Raw genomic sequence first — 22,608 nt, 5'->3', positions numbered from 1 at the left:
TTCTCCTATGTTATATCTTTAATATCTAGCACTTGTGACATAGTACAGAATTGATGAAGATATACTAAGACAATGTAACCTATAACTGACATCGTACTTTTATCACACTAATAGTTATTCTAGGTATCTTGAAAGTACTAAAAGAAATTTTAAAAGTAAAAAGCATATGGAAACAATTAGGAATCTTGGGCTAACATTTTATTTAATCTGGCCATTTACTGCCTAGCTTTATCATCTAGATTTATCACCTAAAGATCTATCTCTTCTCGATAATAGGACATCTAGTATTGAAAGCAGTTTAAACCTGGTCTCAATATGCTTTGGATAATAGAGGAACAAAACTGACTATAATGATGCATAAATAAGTAAATCAACACGTATAGAGGGGTCACTAATTGCCAAATAGTAGGCAGGTGGTATTTACACAATTGTGAGGTCAAATATGAGGTAAAATGTAGGAGAAAGAATGAACCTCCACCTTATCTCTAAGAGGACTGCCTCATAAGGGCACTCAGTGTACACACAGCACGGCTCCAGGGGTTGCTAGTAAAAATTATGTCCCCTTAGAGTTATGTAACTGAAAGTATAATGAAGAGAAAAAAATGTTGCTGAATAATCTGTAATATGCTATTAATTTTTAAGACGCATCCAAAATTCAGAGATGTTAAAATGTGATAAAAAGTTTTAGGACCAATTAAAAAAGAGGATAGTACAAGCAATCTTCAATTGACTGAGATACATATGTACAAACAACAGGCCTTTCTTTGATGGCATCATTTTATCAGCAGTCTATACAAGAATTTCTGAGAGAATTTTTTCACTCTCCTTTGTGAAGTCAAAATAAAGAACATTAGAAGTGAATGAAGAACAGTTAATTTCACAATTCAGATATAATGCACCCAGATTTTCAAATTTATATTCTTCCGCTTAGTTCTTAAAATTGATTATGTGAGGAACAGCATTTTCAACTAACTTTTAGGTTCAAGCCTAAATTACTTAATGGGCACTTATCTCTTTCCCTGCCTAATAAACATTCACACACTCACACCCCACATACACACAGCTGCCAAGACAAAAGCCAGAGGAGAGGCCACTTCAGAATATGAATGGAGGGAAAACCCTAATATGAAAATATCAATAACCAGAATGGTAAATTGAAAACCTACGTCCCAATGCCAGCTTTGACACTAGTAACAGTGCAACCTACTGCAAGTTACAACTGACCTTTGAGCGGGGACTTGAACTGTGTGGATCCGCCTATATGAGAATTTTTTTTCAACCAAAGCCAGATTGAAAAGTAGGCCGTCTGTATATGGAGGTTTTGCATAAACCAGATGACCTACTTTTCATATCCATGGTTCCACAGGGCCAACTGTAAGACTTCAGTATGCATGGACTGTGGTTTATGCGGGGGTTCTGGAATCCGTTACCTTAGAAAAGCAAAGGATGACTATGTGTAATTTCTCTTAATCTCAGTTTCCTTATCTATATCTACAAATGAAATGGGTGGGTTGTAAAAGTCTAAAAAATATCTACTAAGTTTTAGATATTATCATTTGGCAACATATTCTGGTAGAATCCTTCTATTAAAAATGTTCTTTCTTCCTAAACATATTCTTTCCATAAAACAGTAAACAAATATGGCCTGAATGAATTGTACATACCCCCTTTAATATGAAAAAAAAAAATGTCTCGTCAAACATTTAGAACAGAAATATTACAAAAACATGAGTTCCTCTTCTCAATAAAGACTAGAACAGATTTTACTTTTAGTAGATTTACTTAATTTATCAGTGTAAAATCTTAGTTCCAATGTGAAATTTGTATATAATGGTTGAAAGTCTGTGTTTTATAAAATCATTCATCTATTACATCCCTTTGAAAGGTATTGTTATTATTACTGCTATGACAGAATCATGATACTTTGGTTCAGATTCTAAAGGAAAAATAGTGACTGTTTATAAACATGAAATTATTTTAGAATTGTTAAATATCATGGCATCCTAACTGATAGAGCTCTGTAATCTTTCTTCTTATTCCCTTAAGGGAGAGAGGGGATTTTTGAAATTCCACAGAGAAATAACAATTATTGGACAGTAAGTTATGTTAAAGATTTTAGAAAAACAAATTCAGGTATAAGAATTATATTTAGGAGAACAAGAATTAAGGAAAGTCTTGGTTGATGACCATTTTGATTAATATTAAAGGCTAATTTTATCTTTGTTTTCATATATTCCCTAAATGAGTCACTAATTATGATATACAATCTATTACTTTTCAAGAAAAAAAAATCTAATGTTCTCTTCTCGTATTAAATTAATGAAAATAATATTGAGAATAAAATTAATATTATATAAGGTAGAACTGATAATGTTTTAATCTGAAATTTCATGTTCCAAACAAATAAATCTAAACATACAATTTCACATTTGCAAATACACATATATAATTCAAATACAGCTGAGATGCTGTGCATGGTGGCTCACATCTATAATCTCAGCACTTTGGGAAGCCAAGGCAGGAGGATTACATGAGCCCAGGAGTTTCAGAACAGTCTAGGGAACAGAGTGAGACTTCGTCTCTAAAAAAAATTAAAAAATTAACCAGGTGTGGTGGCACATGCCTGTTGTCCCTGCTACTAGGGAGGCTGAGGTGAGGGCATCACTTGAGCCCAGAGGTCAAGGCTACAGTGAACTGTGATCATGCCACTGTACTCCAGCCTGGGTGATAAGACAGGACACCATCTCAACAACAACAAGAAAAGAAATGAGATAAGTCTATTAGGGAAATACTCAAGTCACCCAGTAAACATTACATTGTCATGCTATGTCACACATGAAAGATGCATACAGAAGTGTTTACATCCATTGATAAATCCATAGTGTACATGCGTGAGTACTGGAACTGGCTAAACACCAAGGGGTGGAGGAGTGGGGAGCAACATGCTGATTGGCTGAGAACCAGGCAAAGTTAGCCAAAGACAAGCTGAAATCAAAGTGAGGATAAAAAAGATACCCTAAGTAAACAAAGCACTTTTGGGTCAACTACATAAAACTGATTTAGGTTTTCCCTCATCTCCACCTATAAGTCTCACAAAACCCAGATGAACAATTTGGGGCTTAGGCAAAAATAATAACGCAAGGGTGTCTCACTCCTGATGAGAAAAAAATATGGGTCCCAGATTCTAGAACCAATATATCTGCTCAAGGCAACCCTCTAGCAATAGTCTTTGAATAAGCCATTGTATTGAGGGAACTACTACTAGTCTTTTATCAGAGCGATTACTTTACCAACCAAGAAAACTCCATTTATCTAGTCACATTTTGATTGCTTTACCAACCAAGAAAACTCCATTTATCTAGTCACATTTGTATACATATTTTATATTATAATATATACACAGAGAAATCTTAGAGAATCAATTAGAGAAAATATTCACTATTGCAATGTAGTATAGTGGGAAAAACACAGGCTTTGCAGTCAGACTTGGGCTCAAACCTTGGTTTGGTTATTCTTACTAGGGGTATAACTATGAGTGAGTCTGTTTATGTCTCTAGGCCTCATTTTACATATCTGTAACATCAGGGTAATTTATGAGACTGCTGTGAGGATTACGCAAACTGCTACTACTTCTAACTTGACAAGGGCCCCAGCAATGGGGAGTGAGTTGGAGACAGAGGGTCTTCAGTTGCCTTCTTCTCAAGAAGTAAGTGAAGGTTGTGTGAGCAGAGAAAAGGGCAAATATGCATAACCAAATTCAAATTGAGACACAATCCATCTAATTGTATTTTACACAGTTACTGTCAAATATTATCTTCGACAAAAAAATGTTACCTTAAACAAAAGGAGCCCAATCTAAAGAACTAGGAAGAGCTTGTCCTCAGAAACAGTCATGGTTAGAGGCAACTTAAATTGTAAATCAATTATTATAATAATAACATATTTACAAATAACATTTACTGAGTGCATACTATGTGCTAAAGCAGTACTAAGTACTTAATTGCATTATATCTTTTAATTCTAACAACCCTATTTTTCAGATGATAAAATTAGGTTTAAATTAAGTGATTTGCCTGAGTATTACAGTTAGCAGAGGCTCAACCTGAACCACATCTGTGTCAGACACCAACACCTAGCTCTTAACTACTATAGAAACAGTCCAGTGCAGAGCAAGGTAAACTTTAAACAGGGAGACAACACCAGTAAAGATTGAGTAAAATATGGTAGTAAATTAGACCATAGCTAGAAATCAGGCATAGACATCTGGACTCTCTCAGCAGGAAGCCACTCATTTTAGAGGAAACAAGGGAATGAAAGTTGTAGTTGCTAAAGCCTAAAATGGGCAAGTGATTCTCCAGGGCCTTCTATTGCTGAAAGTGGAACAGTAGAAAACAAACTCTAATCCTCAACTTCCACCTGCTGGGTCCCTACAGACTGACATTATCTTAGTTTCACCAAAGGGAGGAGGCAGGAAGGAGGGGGAACAGCTGAAGTAGTGTATACACAATGCTCCCTGAGTCCAGATGAAAAGAGTTAAAATAAGATAGATCTCAATGTCTCAATGAGCCAGTCCTACCCTATTCTAGTTCTCTATTTCACTTTACACAGCCACTCATATTGATTCACCTAGTTTTGCATTACCTAACAGGCCAACTGAAATATGGTTTTTATTTTTATAAATAAATTTTAATAAACTGCTTTCTGTCATTGTTTCTCTGTTCAACTTCAGAAAAGAAGCAAAAACCAGTGATTTTAGAAATGTGATCTACAAACCTCTGGACGTTCCTGAGACCCTTTCAGGAGGCCTATAAGGTCAAAATTATTTTATTATAATATTAAGATATTATCTATTTCATTGTATTGACATTTCCCTTAATCATTAAAAAGCAATGAAGAAGAAAACTGCCTGTGACTTAGCACCTATGATGGGAGCAATACCAAACTATACTAATAGTCATATTTTTTACTGCCACATACTAGGGTGGAGGTGGGGGTTGGAGGGAAGCCAACTACATTTAAATGTCAATGAAGAGTAAAATTTACTTCTGTTAAATCTCAATCCATGAGTATATATCTGTTTAATTTTATGAGTGATGAAAGGAAAGTATACACAAAGCACTTGCATACCAAAATATGCTATGATGATAGTCTGGAGGAAAAGCAGTTGTGTACTTGATTGTGTTTAGAGCTAAAGTCGTTACCTTTCTAATGGAGCAGAATTTATACTGTTAAGACTGACAGACACATTATGATTATTGAGCTTTGGGTATCTGGAAGGCATTTCCTTGAAAACGAACAAAGTAAGCCTGATAGTCCCATCCGAGAAAAACGAATGATGGTATTTGTGGTCAATGACACAAACTGAGTTTTCCTGTTAAAGTTAAAATTTTGGGAAACTTTTATCATCCCTGATAACTTTGATCGTTTTTTGATTCTTAAAACTTTTCTGATGATACTGATAGTAATATTAATGGATAGGATTTTTTTACACTGTATAATAAAATGTGTCAACATTTAAATGATTTGTGTAACTAAGTGAAACAATATTTTCCAAATGACAAATGTCTGATGCTACAAAATCATACATGGATAAAAGATCCATTCAAAGTACAAGACAGACCAATGGATTTTTATGAGTATAAAATGTGTTCTAGATTCTATACTGCAGCTAATCTTTAAGAAACAACTTCCTTTTGAATGTGGGGGTAGCATCAAAAAAGAATATACAAAATTATCTGAAACAGCTATTAAAATAGACCTTTCTTTTACAATTGCTTATCTGTGTGAGGCCAAGTTTTCCTCATAAACATCAAGGAAGACAACATATTATAAGAGAGGAAATACAGAAACAAATGTAAGAGTTTAGCTGCCTTCTATTAAGCCAGACATTAAAGAGATTTTTTTTTAAAATGCCATACTTTTCATTATGTGTTTTTTGTTTTAAAAATAGTTATTTCTAATAAAATGCTATTTATGTCATCATATAATAGGTTTATTGTTATTTTAAAATAAATATTTTAAAATCTTCTCATTTTTAAGTACTTTCAATAGTAAACATCAAAAGATATAACCCATATAAACAAAAACCCTGTGGCTACCTTAATAAAGTTAAACATAAACCAGTTGGAAAATACCTTATTCTGCCATAATTCTTTCCATGTTTCCTATGGGAAAGGAGATAAAGAAGGATGAGAAAGGAAAAGGTTTTTTTTTGAGACAGAGTCTCGCTCTGTCGCCCAGGATGGAGTGCAGTGGCGTGACTTTGGCTCACTGCAATATCAACCTCCACAGTTCAAGCAATTCTCCTGCCTCAGCCTCCCGAGTACCTGGGACTACAGGCATGCACCACCACGCCCGGCCAATTTTTGTATTTTTAGTAGAGATGGGGTTTTACCATGTTGGCCACGCTGGTTTTGAACTCCTGACTTCAAGTGATCTGCCTGCCTTGGCCTCCCAAAGTGCTGGGATTACAGGTGTCAGCCACCACACCCAACCCCACTGGTGGTTTTCATATACATTAATTTACATCATTTATTCCTTACAAAAGTCTAATAGTTATGATTATCCCTAATTTATAGATATAGGAACTGAAACAGTGATTTTTGCCTAAAGTCACAGTCAGTTAGCAAAAAATAATTAAGATTATAGTATGTATTTCTGATTCTGAAGTTTTTATTCTTTTGACCATATCATATTTATGACAGACCCCCAACACACATCAACTGGTCAATGTCCAACAAAAACCCACAAATGCAGAGCTTTGGTCTTTATCATAATTTTTGTTCAAAAGCCAAAGGTCTAATTCTTGAACTGATTTATATTTCTTCATTATTGGCTTGTTTTACCAAATCCAAAGAAGGTTGGTTACACTTAATAATGGTTGATAACTGAGCTTACAACACAATATACTATTTTTGGTGTCAGCACGCTTCAGTATAATATACAACAGTTCTTACAATCTGATGCTACTTAACACCAAAGAGTAGATTTATACAAATAAGCAAAGGTCTGTCTTGATAGGTTCATGTAAACAAGTAATATTCATTAATCAAATCTTTATTTAAAAAATCTCCTGTGTGCCAGGTGTGGTGGCATGCACCTGTAGTCCCAGCTACCTTGGAGCCTGAGGCAGGAAGATTGGTTGAGGCCAGGAGTTCTACACTGTAGAGAACTATGATTCTATCACTGCATTCTAGCCTGTGTAACAGAATAAGACCCTGATCCACACACACACACGCACGCACACACGCACGCACGCACGCACGAAAAAGAAAAGGAAAGGGGAAGGGGAAGGGAAAGGGGAAGGGTAAAAAGAAGAAGAAGGGGAAGGGGAAAGCGAAGGAGAAAAATTTACTGGACTGGAGTTTCCCCTTTTTTTCTTTATATCTGGATCTGTCGCCCAGGCTGGAGTGCAGTGGTGTGACCTTGGCTCACTGCAACCTCAGCCTCCTTGGTTCAAGTAATTCTGCCTCAGCCTCCCTAGTACCTGGGTCTACAGGCATGTACCTAGAAAAAAATTACTAGGCTTTGGAAATATAAAACATGACAATATAAAGGTTAATTTCCGGTGATTAAAAACAGAATCATGGCCCTTTTAAGGCTTTAAAATTAATCAGGCTTGATCACAGTTTCCCTTTTAAGTGAAAGCTTTAACATGAAGAAACAGATATGCTTTAGTGAATGATTATATTTTAAGACTGCCTTATTAAGTTGTTAGAAAATGCATGTAATAGTGATCTTGTCAGGTGGGAACTACTCCTCTCCTGACGTCATGGAGGCACTTCAGCTAGAGTAACATTCTTAGTTTATCTCCCCATATCCCATTCTTTCCTTCCCTCAGGAAGAGTGTGACTTATTTGATTAGAACATTTGGTAAAAGAAACTGAACATGCTCACCTCAGCTCTTCAGGGCATCTTTCAAGAAGGTTGCAGAAAGGATGAATTCTAGCTTGCTTTCTACCACATGAAAGGCAAAGAGAATGTTTGCAGGGTAAGGGGAAAATTCATTTGGGGGGAATATATCAGGAAGTCCATTAGCTACAGATCTAAATCAAATTTTCTAGTTGAACTATATCAATTATTAATCCTGGTGTTTTGTTTCCTTTTGTCTGATTCCCATGTAATATTGCTTACTGAGTTCCAAACTGCAAAGTGTAGCGCTGAGGTATTATTTTGGAACAATGTCACACTGTAATACAAAAACATATTTGGTCTTTGTCCCTGGTTCCTGGAATAGAGCTCCTAAAACACTTGAAATTTCATGAGTCATAAGGGTGTCTTTTGTTATTCATAACAACCCCCTGAAAAAAATCCATCACCGGGTTTATGCTAATGAGGTGATTTAGACTGGGGCCTTTAGATGGCCTCAGTTTGGGACTGGTCACCAGAAAGACCCAGTGATTAGTGGGTACTTTCAGTCTCACCCACTGGCGTCCAGGAAGGGGAAGGTTTCCAGGTTAGTAAACACACTGATGTGTTGCTGGGAGGGTGGCATGCATGCTGAGAGAGGGGGTGGAGCTCAGTGTGCCCTTTCCCACATATCTTGCTCTATGCATTTCTTCCATTTGGTTGTCCCTTAGTTGCATCCTTCATAATAAACGGGTAAACATAAGTATTTTCCTGAGTTCTGTGAGTCATTCGAGCAAGTTATTCAAACTGAGGAGGTGGTAGGGGGTACACCTAATCTATATTCAGTAGGTCAGGAGTATGAGTGGCTTCTCCAGGACTTGTGACTGTAGTCTAAAATAGGGGCTGTCTTGTGAAACTGAACTCTTTAGGTAGATAATGCCAGAACTGAATTGAAATGTTGGACACCCACTTGGTGCCAGAAATTGCAGAATTGGTTGGTGTCATAGAAAACACCTCAGAAAGATACTGAAAGGTACAAAGGCCAGGGACCTTAAGAATTGGATTATTTCTCAGTTGCCTGTCAACTTGAGAAAAGATGTTATTTATTGGTCCAAGGCCCCAACACTGTCCCAGGTGCTATGATTGCTTTACACATATTATTATTATTTAGGGATGAAGTCTTGCTTTATCAGGTTTGAGTTTTGCTAGATTCAAACTCCTAGGCTCAAGAGATGCTCCCACTAAGCCTCCTGAGTAGCTGGGACTATATAGCCACATGCTACAGCACCTGGTTACATATATTATATTCACTCTACTTTTCAGACAAAAACTTAAGTTCAGTGGTGTTAACTTGAGGTCACACTATATTAAATGGAAGAGCTGGAATTCAAAGTCAGGTCTATCAGACTGCTGCCTTTTTTTTTTTTTTTTTTTTTCAGATGGTGTCTTGCTCTGTCGCCAGGCTAGGGCGATGTGATCTCAGTTCACTGCAACCTCTGTCTCCTAGGTTCAAGTGATTCTCCTGTCTCAACCTCCCAAGTAGCTGGGATTACAGGTGCTGACAACCACACCTGGATAATTTTTGTGTTTTTAGTAGAGATGAGGTTTCACCAGGTTGGTCAATCTGGTCTCAAACTTCTGACCTCAGGCAATCTGCCTGCCTGGGCCACCCAAAGTGCTGGAATTACAGGAGTGAGCCACTGTGCCTGGCCTTGGACTGCATTTTTAATCTCATCTCCATACTGTATCTCTACAATGGTGTGATTCTGCATGTTATTCATACACTAAAAACAGGAAATAAAAATAGTTATTATCACAATTTGCCCTCAGTGACTACAAGCTTTAAGTTGATTTAGAAAAATATAAATGCCCTGGAATGTATTATAGAAAACATGTACAATAATACATTTTTATGCAGATTATTAAGATACTAACTAAGCCTCTTTTCTTCTTTCCAGTTATACTTTAAAACGCCTGGGGGCCAAAAAAAAAAAAAGAAGACTAAAGATAGTTAAATGGGGTACTCAAGTGTCTGAGGAAAGCAAAATCCAATATGAACAGCAGCAGCCCCTTGTGGTCTAAGGGGAAAAATAGTGTATCTGTAGTTACGGGGGGTGAAAATATGTTTTTTAAAAGAATATATGTACATATTTAGCCATTTGACTCAGTTCTCAACCCAACACATTAAAAAACAGATGCTTTAAAAAATGATCTGTTGCCAAGATGCTTGTTAAAATTTTATCAGTTGAAATATTAAAATTCATTATGAATTAATTAGCACATTATACAAAAATAAAATGTTTTTGTTTCATCGTTTTACAAAGTACTATAACCAGTGGTGATTAACACTGGGAATTTTGTATGTCTTGATATGTGTTGCTCAAAAAGAAACTAAATTTATAGGATTACCACTAAATTGATGACATTTTCTGTCTTCACTCTTAAATTCAGTTGGCAGATGTTTTTGAGAACAAAAAATTCCATCTTATTACAAAACATATTAAGCAGGTTTTCCTGCCAGGCATGTCTGACATGATGTTTATTGCCTAGACCAAATCAATCCCCTTAATAAGCCATAATATATGCTAGCAAGTACACTATTTCATAGTTAAGAAAACTTGCCACATGAAACAGTAAGTTCTTTGATCTCTCATGCTTTGCTGCTAACGTCTCAGAAAAGTGCTATATAATCTACTAGTTAGTCATATCTATTTATGCTCACTTAGTAAGTAAAATAAAATTATACATTGCTAATCTTAAAGTTTTAGGCCCAAATTCTACTTTACTTTTGCCTGTGTATACTAGATATTTGCAAAAATTTGAAAGGAGACTGGCTATTTACAAGATATTAAAGAAAAGAAAATCCAAATACTTGAATATACTGGGAAAATAAAATAGTGTCAAAAATTAAACAATCATTGTTTTAATACAAATAAATTGAACTTTGTTGCTGAAACAATAGATAAAAATGACTTCAGTGGCATTTGCACAGAAGAGATTCAGAACCGTGAACATACCCAAGTCAGAACATCAAAAACATATTTTTTGAAAGAAAGTTTGTTTATCAGAGTTGACTATTTCTAAACAATTGCAAAAATTCCCATGAATGCTGAAAAAAAAAAAAATCCATCAGAAAACTAGACAACACCAAATAGCTTACATATTAAAGGATAAGATTTTTGATGAGTGTCAACAAGCAATTGATAAACATTTAAGTATCTTCTATGTGCAATGCCAGGCTCTGCTAAGATTCCTATTCTGTAAATGTCTCTTCCACATTTGGACTTTTCACTTTGGGTCCATGTAACTCTCTTTCCCTGTATCCTCAGCATCTGTTTTTGCTTTCTTTCACATGCTGGGTCTAATTCCTCTCCTTTACTTCCCATCAGCATAGTCCACAAATAAGTCTCATTTTAGGAAAGGGATGTTCTATCAAGCACTTTCAACCCAAGATTAGACAGATCAGCATCAAGTCACTTTTGCCTATACTCTACCCATAGTCTCTAAAATTCTATTAAGTGACCTTCCTCAGTTTAATTGTCCTTTTATGCTCCAGTTTGATACCAGAAAAACCTCCATTCCTATGCTGCAGGTTCCTTTACCTAGGTATCTCTAGACTAAGACCTAATCTTTTAGCTTTGGTCTCCATCCAAGGGATTAAATTCTAGAATCAGTTCCTGACTCCCTCATAATATGCTCTGTACTAATACAAAAAGCAGCACATATCTGCTTTTAAGGATAGACATGCAATGCCAAAATATTTAAAGCATGCTCAAAGATCTAAAGGATTATGGGGAGATCTAGTGAAGAGGCATGAAAATAACTGCTAATAATAATTAAATTATTAGACAAAAATACAAGAGACATATCAAGATAGTACCTGGTAAATTCCATATAAATTAGCTAATAATTATAAATTCCATGAGTCTCAGTAAGGAGAGGTCACTGGCTATGGTGAGAGGAAGAGGTGGTATAGCTAGGCACTTACAATGTGGATAGAATTTGGATTCAGGAAAGAACAGGAACTGAAGTTAAAGATTACATAAAGTATTAAATGTGTACAGTGTAGAGTAAGCCCAACAGCCTGGCTGTACTCTTAAGAAAAATGTGTGACACAGAAATTGCTATGGGTCAGGTTGAGACATTTCCATTTTTATCCATAATTTTGGCAGTATGATGATATTGATCAAAAAGAAAATAGTATATTCTACTTTTATATATTCTGATAAAAATATATACTTCAAAGTATCAAATAATAAATTCTATCATAAATTTTTGGATTGTAATCTCAGCTACTGGATTAAGTGAGAAGTCAACAATTGTCATGTTGTTTGTTTCTTGTCTTGGTTTATTAAAATGTTTCCCCACAGAAAATCAAGTAGCATACTTTAATAATGCAGAACATATTTTTAAAAGTAGTAGTTATAGTGTGGGGTTTTAATCCTGGGTCTACAACCTTATTTAAAATTTATTGTGAAAGATATGCTCTGCAAATATTTATTATGAAGCCTTTGTTCTAGGCACTGGGATACAGCAATGAGCAAAACAGACTAAGTACAAGCCCTCATGCATCTTATATTAAGAGCTATGTGACCTTGGAAAAATTACTCAAAGTTGCATGTGGGTGTGTGTGTTTATGATACAAACAGGCTTTATTAGTTGCAAAAGAAAGTGGCAGAGGAGAGGGTATGATAGCTCCCACTCCTGGGGCAGCGTCCTCAGACTGAGTTTCCACCATCGAAACGCTGAAAGTTTTTGACCCACAGTCTCATCTGTAAATCTGGATCAGTATTAGTGATACTATATTTATATAAATATTTATACTTATAATAGTTTATAAACATTTAATAGAGTCCATCAAATAATAACTGGTCAAAAATTTATCTTTGCCATCAAATGTTGTTTATTATATTGTAAAATACATTTACTATACATGGCTTAATTTTCAAATTTCAAATACATATTATGTTTTCAATCTATAAAACAATGTGGTAAAGAAGAAAGAAGGGAAGAGTCTACAGTAATTACAAGTTTGGTTTCAAAAAGTAGGTTTATTATCTACCATTTACTAGCTTTGTGATCCTAGACAAACATCTGTGTATCAGTTTCCAACTATAAAATAAGGATAAAATGATGTGATTCAGCTACCTATTAGGTTGTCACAAAGAACAGAAGATAATTTCAAATTGTAAATTGGTAATAAGTACATAAATAAAAGTTGATTTAGTTCCATCATATAAAATGCTCTGTGTCTGAAAATTACAAACACTTGGTACTTGGAGATATGTAGAGAGAAGAAGAGCACTAGAAGTTATTTCTAGAGTAGATAAAATTTACTAAGGAGTTAATGTGCCTTACACAAAATGAACTATTCTCTTTCCCAATACAGGGCCAAATCTTACTATCTAGAAGTATGTTTGAAGAATGAGAGCTTATCTCTGCTATTCTGCAAAATTCCAGAAGATTTTAAGATAAATGAGGTTTACTAAAAAAACAACATTTCATAACTAAGACCATCAGATACAAAGTTGTATTATGTATTTGGGCGTATTTTTGTCTTTTGGTGCTTTTGTTGGGAACCTGGATTGATGAGTGAAATGGGACAAAGAAGTAAAAAGAAAAGAGAGAAAAATGACAGGAGTGTAAAGAGAGAAAATAATTAAAAAGAAAACAAAAGGAAAGAGAGCAGATCTTAACAATGAAACAACATAAAAAGAATGTTGTTTCCTTGATATAAGAAAAAGCAGATGTGAGGATAAACAAAGCAGATCTGAAAAACAGAAGAAAGAAAATGTATGCATACAAGAGAACAAAAGAAAAAAATCAAAGCAATGGTGACAAGATAAAGAGAAAATAGAAAGGAAGAAATAAACTTATAGGAAAGATGTCTGATATCTGAGATAGATGCTTAATCTGTACATGTCACAGGCAAATAAACTGTTTAAGAAGAAATAAACTTAATATACAATATCATTTGGTTTGCATTTCACATAAATAAGTAGGTACTCTATGATTTTATATTTCAGAAGCCTTATACAATTCATTTCTGGAATCTAGATATCAGAGGTAACCTTTAAAACATTTTAACCTATTGTAAGATGGTGGTTCACAGACTGGATCATATAGAAGGAAGCTTAGTACAACTGATAAAGAAGATGGTAACATCATGACCCCAATGTAATCATATAAAAGAAAGGGAGTAATATAACCACATGGGAACAAACAAGCTACTTATTACTTCTAAATATAATAAGTGTTCTTGCTTTTCAAATAATATATTAAATAGTGAGATGCTTTCTAAAAATTTAAATATTGTAATCTGCTTGATTCATTGTATGAAGTGCTTTGAGAATTCTTTGACAGGACACATTTTTTTGGGTCTTGAAAATTTATATCCTGTTATCACCACTGCTTAACTGTCATAACTTACTCAATAGAATGACCTATAAATAAAATGTTTTGAATGTTTAAACTACAATTCCAAAAAGTAGAGTGATTATGACATGAACTAGAAGAATAATATAGAAAATAAAAACTTAGAAAGCAATATATAACCCCTAAAAGGTGGTATGAAACATTTTATTAATGATCTTTTAAAGTAAATATAAAAATGTTATTTTCTCTATGTTTAAATGTTCTGAATTGCTCACTTTTGAGGAATATTTCAATATACTATTTTTCTTACCTAGTTGCATTTTTGACATGCTGTACTATTAAACTTCTAGCATCCATAATAAGGGCTTTGAAAATTCACAAATGTCTTATAGATATAATTTACAGTATGTATGTCAAGCTTCTGAATATGTCCAAGTGAAAATAAAATTGTTTGTGCCCTTTATAGAATTAGAAATCCTTAGGCAGCACTGCTCTAATGATACCATACTGTTAGTACTACAAAGTGCAAAAGTTCACTGGGTAGGACAAGGAAAAAGGACAGAGTTCCCTCATTGCACACTATCCCTAAACTATTTTGGCTTAAGTATTTATTAAGATATTAATTACTTTTCGTCCCTCTATCTGCCTTTAGACATTAGGCTGAGACACTATAGATAGCTGCTCATCATACAACAATGCTTTATCCAGTAAACCTTACCCCCCAAGATGAATGTTTTGTATGCAGCATTATTAATTCAGCAGGTAATATGTCTTAGAATTGTTAGGCTACATGTACTCTCTCTTATGGACAACATAACAGCATGTTATCTGTTTTAAAGATATGTTATGTTTCCTGAAAGAAACAGTATGTTGGGAAACTAAATTGACAAGTTTTCTGAATCTATCACAATAAAATTATTTTAGAAAATTTTTCTTGAGGTATTGTATGACACAAAAGGAAATAGAATTTGCATTTGTGACTTCTATAAACTGTCACACTGAAATAAGAATGATGTGTTTTGTAATTTTGAATAAAAAACAAATTTAATCCAAGTAGACAACCATGGGAAATAAATGATGAAAAAATAAAAAAAAATAATAGTTTAAGAAAAACAAAATAGTCTGTATAAAATAAGATATATATAAGGTAAAGAAAATAGTAAAGAAAAGAAGTGATCTCACTCACTCTGATATACAATTGCATCATTTCTTTTTCTCTTTGGGGGTTACGATACTTCTCATAGAAATCGCGTCGCTTCTTTGTTTCTTTAGAAACTTTATCTTTTCTTTCCCGTTTTTCTGCCGGTTCATCTGAACTATCAGATGATGACTGCACATGTATCTTCGGTTTTTCTACTTCAATATAGTTTTCATTGGGATTTAGTACTATTACTCCATATCCTTCCTGTTTTGAAATGAAAGAAGGTAGCATAATTTAAATCTTATAATCCATTTCAATTTTCAAAAAAGTTCTTAAAATCTCAGACTAAGTAATTTTTATAAAGCTGCATATTCAGTAAAACACTCCTTTAGGCAAGATTATGATTTTATTTTTTTCAAAAGGAAGTCATTTAAAATTGTTTGCCTTTATTGTATATATAAATAAATGTGTATTATTTACAAAAACAAAAACCATAATTGCAACACAAATATTACAAAACTTAAAAAGCAATTCAGATCTCTCAGAATCCAAAAAATAATTGAAATAAATTAGCAAATAACATGTATACTTTTAAATTATATTAATATTTTTATTATCTGCTTTGAGAAAACCTTTGAAATTGAAGTTTACAATTCAAACTACCTTTTTTGTGTGTGTATTTTTCTTTACAATGGCCCTTTAATGAGCATTTTTTATTTGTCTGAACAATGAAAAAGAATAAGCAGTTAAAGAAATGAATCTGATTGAACATTCCAAAACCATCCATATCTATATTGTCATAAACACATAACATCTACCTGTGAACCTTTAATTTTATTCACTTATTTTCTTAGAGAAGGCCAGAAAAATCAGAAAGCAAAATAAACCACTGTCTTACTATAATATATGGAAGCAGGTCTTTAATCTTAAAATTTCTTTTGTTTCTCAAACTATCATAAAAACTCTGCTTATTTGAAACTATAACCAGGAAATAAGTAAAGTTCCAAAGTTAAAAAAATATAGCTTGTTGAGCTATTAAGGCTTTTTAAAAAAAAATTTGTAAAACATATGTTTTCCTGTCTCATTTCTTTCTAGCCTGGGAAACATTTCTATGCTATAATTAAGAAAACATTTGATATTAATATTATGTATAATGGAATAAGCTAACCATGAGAAAATAGAGAGAAACAATAACCACTGACAAGCATGGGTAACACAAATTTTTGAAGCTATAATATATCTTGTCTTTTTATTCAATTATGTGTTGTGGGTGCCCCAATTATGCCCTTGTAAAATACTATAAGGTCATATTTAAAAGATGTATGATATTATAATAAAAACATAAGAGTTATATAAAATGTTTATATTAAAATCTATTTAACATAAAATAAAACTTATAAAAATCTCATCCTTACTTTAAAAAGGTACTATGTATAGTTTGTCAAGATTGTAATTATAGAATCTTCTACTTGAGGTTTAAATTTTAAACTCTTTTTTTGGCAAACCAACCATAAGATGATTTTAAAAAATTGATGACAGCAGCAATAGTAAACCAGTATTAGCATAGACTCAATTATCTTATTTTAAAATATGCTGCATTGCTGCACATGGTTGGTTTTATCAAACAGTTGATTTCACAAACTACTTACAATCTTCCTTGGAATTTTTAATATTTTTTCCTCCAATCAGATGATATTATTGTCTAAAACCATGATTTAGTTTGGAAATTTTCAAGATCACTGAAGTTCTGATTTTAATGATTGGACTATTAATTAAGATATAGTCATCTTACATATGTGAAAACTATATAATAATATATAGCAAACTGATTTACAAAACACCACCCATTCTTCAACAGATGTTCAAATAAAGGTTTCAGAATAATGCTTTTTTCACAAAAGGCTTATAAAACACTTTACAAATTTTGTAATTTAAACATTCTACATCAAAACACAAGAGAATTTTTTTTTAAAGTTTCTTAGTTCTAAGTTAAAAGTTTTACCAACAAAAGATATTTTATTTGGTCCTGCTTTATTCTAATCTGCACAGCTATTCAAAAGTCTTGTAATTCATTGTGATCACTGTCAGGTAGACAGATTGTCACTTGGTGATTTTCTACAGTTGGACACACTTGACTAGTTATTAAAATCACATTTGAAGGAAGTTCCTACCCCTCTTCCTTGTGCCTCTTACAACTTTTCACGCCCTTCTCAAATTTCAGCTATAACTTCTCCTCCCACCAAAAGTAAGTTAAAGAACACTGTTGCACTCTGCTAAACAGGGTGAAATAGAGGCATTCACTACACTGTCTCTGGTGTAAGGAACATAGTCAAAAAAGGTCACCATAGGCCAAAAAGAAAATTGCCTCCTTACTAGATTCTGTACCGTGAGTAAGTGGTCTCCTGTCATGTTTCTTCCCTGCCTTCTCTTAGTGAATTGAACTTTAAACACACACACACACACACACACACACACACACACACACACACACACACACACGCCCTCTCATACTCAGGAGTTAAAGTTAGCAAGACCAAAATAGAATTTAAAGTTAGTAGAGATGAAAGGAGTGATATACTACATTTAATGATAATATGAAAAATTTTAAATTAAAAATGTGGGACTTTAATAAATTGATATAACATGGCATCATCTTTGTATAATGAATAAATTTCAAATCAAGGTAAATTCTTTGAACAAAATTTACAGTCACCAGAACTGTAAAACTATTATCTTAATTTATTACTTAATACAAATAATATTTTCATATGGCTTATTTGAGCAGAACTTTAAACTTCAATTTTTAGAAATCATAGATTGAAAAATTATTGTGTCACTTAATTTTAAATACACTCTGAAATTTGATATGTTCCATCTAAATACGTACAAAAAATAGACATTTATAAATCATCAAAGAAGCAGTATTTGTCTAAGTTATTAATTACGTAACTGAAAATTACATGACTCATTTGTTCAATATTATAGAGGCACAATGTCAAAGTTTCACTTAGGCATCAACAGATGAGAAATGATTCTATTTTTAAATCCATTCAAGATTTGCTATCATTTAGATTTCAACAATGAACGTTTCTATTGAAATAGCCAAACTATTTAGAAAACATTTTATCCTTTAGATATTTCAGATTGTCAGTTTAATTAATATGACAACAATCAAGAAATACTCAGGAACATTTTCTGTAGAAATGAGAGCTGATTTTAATAAATGTCTTTGTTGCAAATTCAATTACCATTCTGTAAAAAACTAACATTTTCAATTATACCATTTCTGATAAATTAATTAATGCAATATTCAGATATCATTCATAACCATTTTATGAGTAGGAGAAAGCAGGAGTAAGAAAATAAAGTTAACTATCCCACCCATGTGCTCTAACCACAGACAAATAGTAAAACCTAATGTTTTCCTCCTTTTCTCTGTTATATATAACACTGCCAAAAAACTCCTTGTTATAAGCTACAGATTTTTGCCATGTCAACATTAATATGTGGAAACTAAGGAGTCAAAGGAAATAAAGTAAAACAAAGCAAAGACAAAATGTCAGTAAATTTCACTGTTTTAAATTGAATAATATCAACTACTTCAAAAATCAGGCTACCATTTTAAAAAGTGATCCTTTCTATTCCCAATAACTCCATCAGTACAAAACAAAATTAGTAAAAAGAGATGCTAGTGTGACCTTTAGCGAATGTGCCCCTAAAGTTTTATGTAACTGCACTATAAAATCAGGAATCAAGTATATCTTAAAAGAACTGTGCATTGCTACTCTACTAAGGAAGGCTGCATAACTTATGCTTAGACTCTTAAACATTTTATATTGAAGTATTTCTTTTATATTTAATTATTCCTTGAGTATGTTACATTTCTCATAATATAAATAGTTAGGTCATTTCAAATATATATTGAAACCTTTTATCTTTGAAAAGATAAAATGATCAAATCGATTAGCATTCTACAACTAAATACATAAAACTTCTGGCATCTTTATAATGATTTACCAAATCAATTCCAATATCCAACATTTCAAAAGACAAAGCATACATAAAGTTGTTAATTAACTCATGTTTGATCAGTCTAGTAGAAATTAAGGTGATCAAGAGGATATATATTGGTAAAAGTAAGATTTATATCTTTAATTCATCTCATTCTATTTTTTACACTTTTGTAGCTATAACATTAGTTTCATTTTCAGACCTGTGTTTATAAGGTATAAACTATGGTATAAGGTATAAACTATGCGGCCTTAAACAGGAACCCTCAAAAGTACATTCCCACACATAGCATTTTATTCAGCACAAGTACTTGTGATTTAAATAGAATACACAGGTCTTTAGGCCTTCTTTACTTTGAAGTCTGTAGATGATGGCTTAGGTCAGAGAGGTCCAAAACAAACAGGTGATGCCAAACCCAAAAAGGAAAACTTTGATAGACAAATTATATCAGAACAAATATGCACTTATCAAGAAGATTCCGTAAACAAATAAAATCTTAAAATGACCAAAACCAGTCTTCTGACTCCAAATGAAATCTTGATAAAACTGAAGACTTATCCATGTTAATTTGCCTAGTAATTACCAATTATAAGAAAAATGGAAAACAGGCAAATTCTATGTCTTTTCAAATATCTCGTGGTTGGCTAAATAAAAAATCAGCTGAAAGTACTTGGCTCTGCATATTAACCTGACAATACCGAAAGCCACATGTGACCAGAGAGGGTCAGGGGTCAGAGTAGAATCCTTTGACCTATGGAACTATCTGTTTTGGTCTTCAGGCAAAGCTCAGTAAGAGATCATTTTACACAAATTTATCAATCATATTTCTCAAGTTCAGCTTTTTATCTGCTTGGTTTGAAAGAAGATAGGTGCTCATCCTCAAGGGAAATAAAACTCAAAGTGCTTCATCTATAAACGACATCTACCCATAGACAAACCACTGTCCATTCATCTTCTCTGAAAGATGTATGTTGTATTTATTCTCATCTTTTTCCAAGAAGGGTATGTATATGTCACTGTTGCAACATCCTAGGTGCAACAGTGAGATGAGGTCATGACAACCAATCAGAAGTCACTAGTGAAGCGTTAAAGTAAACATAGCTGTTGGAGCTGCAGCTCTGCTTGAAAAATGCCCCCTCCATTATTTCAGCAATTTTCTCAAGACGTGACCTGGGACTGAAACGCGTGAAATGTCACTTGACTCTGTTTTGTGTTTCTTCTCAATGTGCATTTAGGTAACAGCACTCTACTAATATTTTGTAAAATGTTCTTCACAACCATACTTCAACTTGTAGCTTCATGAATTCTAATACTGTGTGTGTTCCATGGTATAAAAATACCATAATATGGACCAACCCAGATTATCCCAGTTAAATTTCCAACTTCAAATAGCTCATCAAGTTAGTCAGTAAAAGAAAACATGCCACAAAAAGTTTTCAGAGGACCACCTGTTGTCTATTATTTTTACATAGCACTTACTCATAAATCATAACACAGGGTAATTAATCAAGCTGTCAAAGAGAAGGTCAAAGGTTATATGGTAGAGTCAGAAGGTCATGCATGGGCTGATAGAGGTCAGGGTCACACTGCATTCCTCATTATCAAGTTGGGATGAGAGACGGCCCAAGCAAACAAAAGTGAAAGCAGATGGAGAAGTGAGTGGATAAAAAAAAAAAAAAAAAAAGAAAATTTCACAAACAAAAAGAAAAGTGAAAGAAGACTGTCAGCTGCCTTCAAATAGAGAATAGAAGAGAAAAGAAATACACTGAAATGTGCTCAAAGGAACTCAAGAAAATAAAGAAACTACAGTTTTATTAATTAAATAAACTGAATATAACTTTTCTTGGCCATTTTATTAGTGCATACTAAGCAATATATATGTGTTTGGCATCTCTATACCTTCTCCAGCTAGTGTGCTGGAGATTAGTTAAGGTAAGGCGAAGAGTTCCAAGGATGAAGTATAATTTATAAAAACAAACAAACAAAAAATAACACAATAAGAGAGTTTTTTCCCCTTAATATTGTGTAAGGGTTAGAACATAGATGCAAATAGTTTTAAGCCATACAACAGATAAATTCTTGAGTATGATACAAAGATACCCATAAACATAAATGTATCATAAAAGTCCTTTTGAATAACAAAACAGTTATAAAATATTCTATTATTACGCTGGCCTGAATTAGATGCAGAATACTGTGCAAAATTAGCTGTCACCCTTTGCTCAAAATCTTTGTTAATCTCATTTTGAATGTTTGCAGCTTTATCAACACATGCATCAATGTCAGCTCCTTGGTTACTGAACCGCTGTAGTTGGAAGAAGATATAATTAAAATGTTTTGGCACAGAAAAGGTGAAATTGTATCTTCCCTTGTTCCCTTAGGAGTCTGTAAAACATGAAGGATATATTGACAAACACACACCCTTGTCTTCAGTTCTGACATGTCAGGTCATCCAGGCACTATTTATTTTAAAACATTCACTTTGCACTTACCCATATTATCACCCACTCCATTTCTAACTTTTCCTGGGTTTTAGAATATTATGCTGCTTAAATTTTGCAAATTTCTCTCTTATTCATCAATAGTTTACTTATGAAAGGATTCCATAAATGCACAATAGTACTGTTAACATATTTATCATTCATTTTTGAGGACAGAAATATGATTTAATACCACAGTTTTATGAAATCTTTTATATTTTTTGCTTCTCATTCTCATAAAATGACACAAAGGTATACGCACACATTTACATATTAAACTAAAAAGAAGTAACAAGTTAAAACTGTTGCCCAGTCAATGATATATCAAAATCCCTAAGTGAATTTAGAAAATCCAACAGATAACTCCTTATTACATGGTTTAAAGAAAGCTTGGATGAGCAGATTTATCTCATTAACTTTACTATTCCTCCTACTTAGTTACGCCTGTATGTTTTAAAGTGCTGAATGAAAGTTCAATGTTCTCCTAACTTCCTACTAAAATCTATTATAAAGTTGTATAAATATAGTAGTTTTAAAACATCTGAGGTAGCTACATGGGCTTTAAAAATATTATCACTTTGACCCAATCATATATCATACAAACATATGCTTAAGTTTTTAAGCTACTCATAAAACCTGTTTAACGACTACAGTACCCAAATCATTCTATATTATATATGCTAGCTTTCTCTTCTTTCAATTAAAATATAATTGTTTAAATTATTTTCTTTGTTTTTTTTTTTTTCAAGAATA

The 22,608-nt window shown here is 33.2% G+C and overlaps 1 protein-coding gene across 20 annotated transcripts in view; it reads right to left on the bottom strand.

The window, feature by feature from the left end:
• The window catches only part of FAM172A (family with sequence similarity 172 member A), a 490,654-nt gene that overhangs the window by 245,166 nt on the left and 222,880 nt on the right, over positions 1–22,608 (bottom strand). For 17 of the 20 annotated variants that reach the window (XM_032275251.1, XM_032275175.1, XM_032275926.1 and 14 more), the window contains one exon: positions 15,410–15,628. The exons of the other annotated variants lie outside the window; for them this stretch is intronic. In XM_032275251.1, coding sequence (XP_032131142.1) covers positions 15,410–15,628 — 219 coding nt within the window. The remainder of the gene's footprint in view (positions 1–15,409; positions 15,629–22,608) is intronic. 20 annotated transcript variants of the gene reach the window in all.

The sequence above is a fragment of the Sapajus apella genome, unplaced genomic scaffold (genome assembly GCF_009761245.1).
Source record: "Sapajus apella isolate SASKATOON/1434 unplaced genomic scaffold, GSC_monkey_1.0 scaffold1, whole genome shotgun sequence".
Lineage (NCBI taxonomy): Eukaryota > Metazoa > Chordata > Mammalia > Primates > Cebidae > Sapajus > Sapajus apella.
Note: the sequence above shows the minus strand (reverse complement) of the source record. Positions and strands in the feature narration are given on the sequence as shown.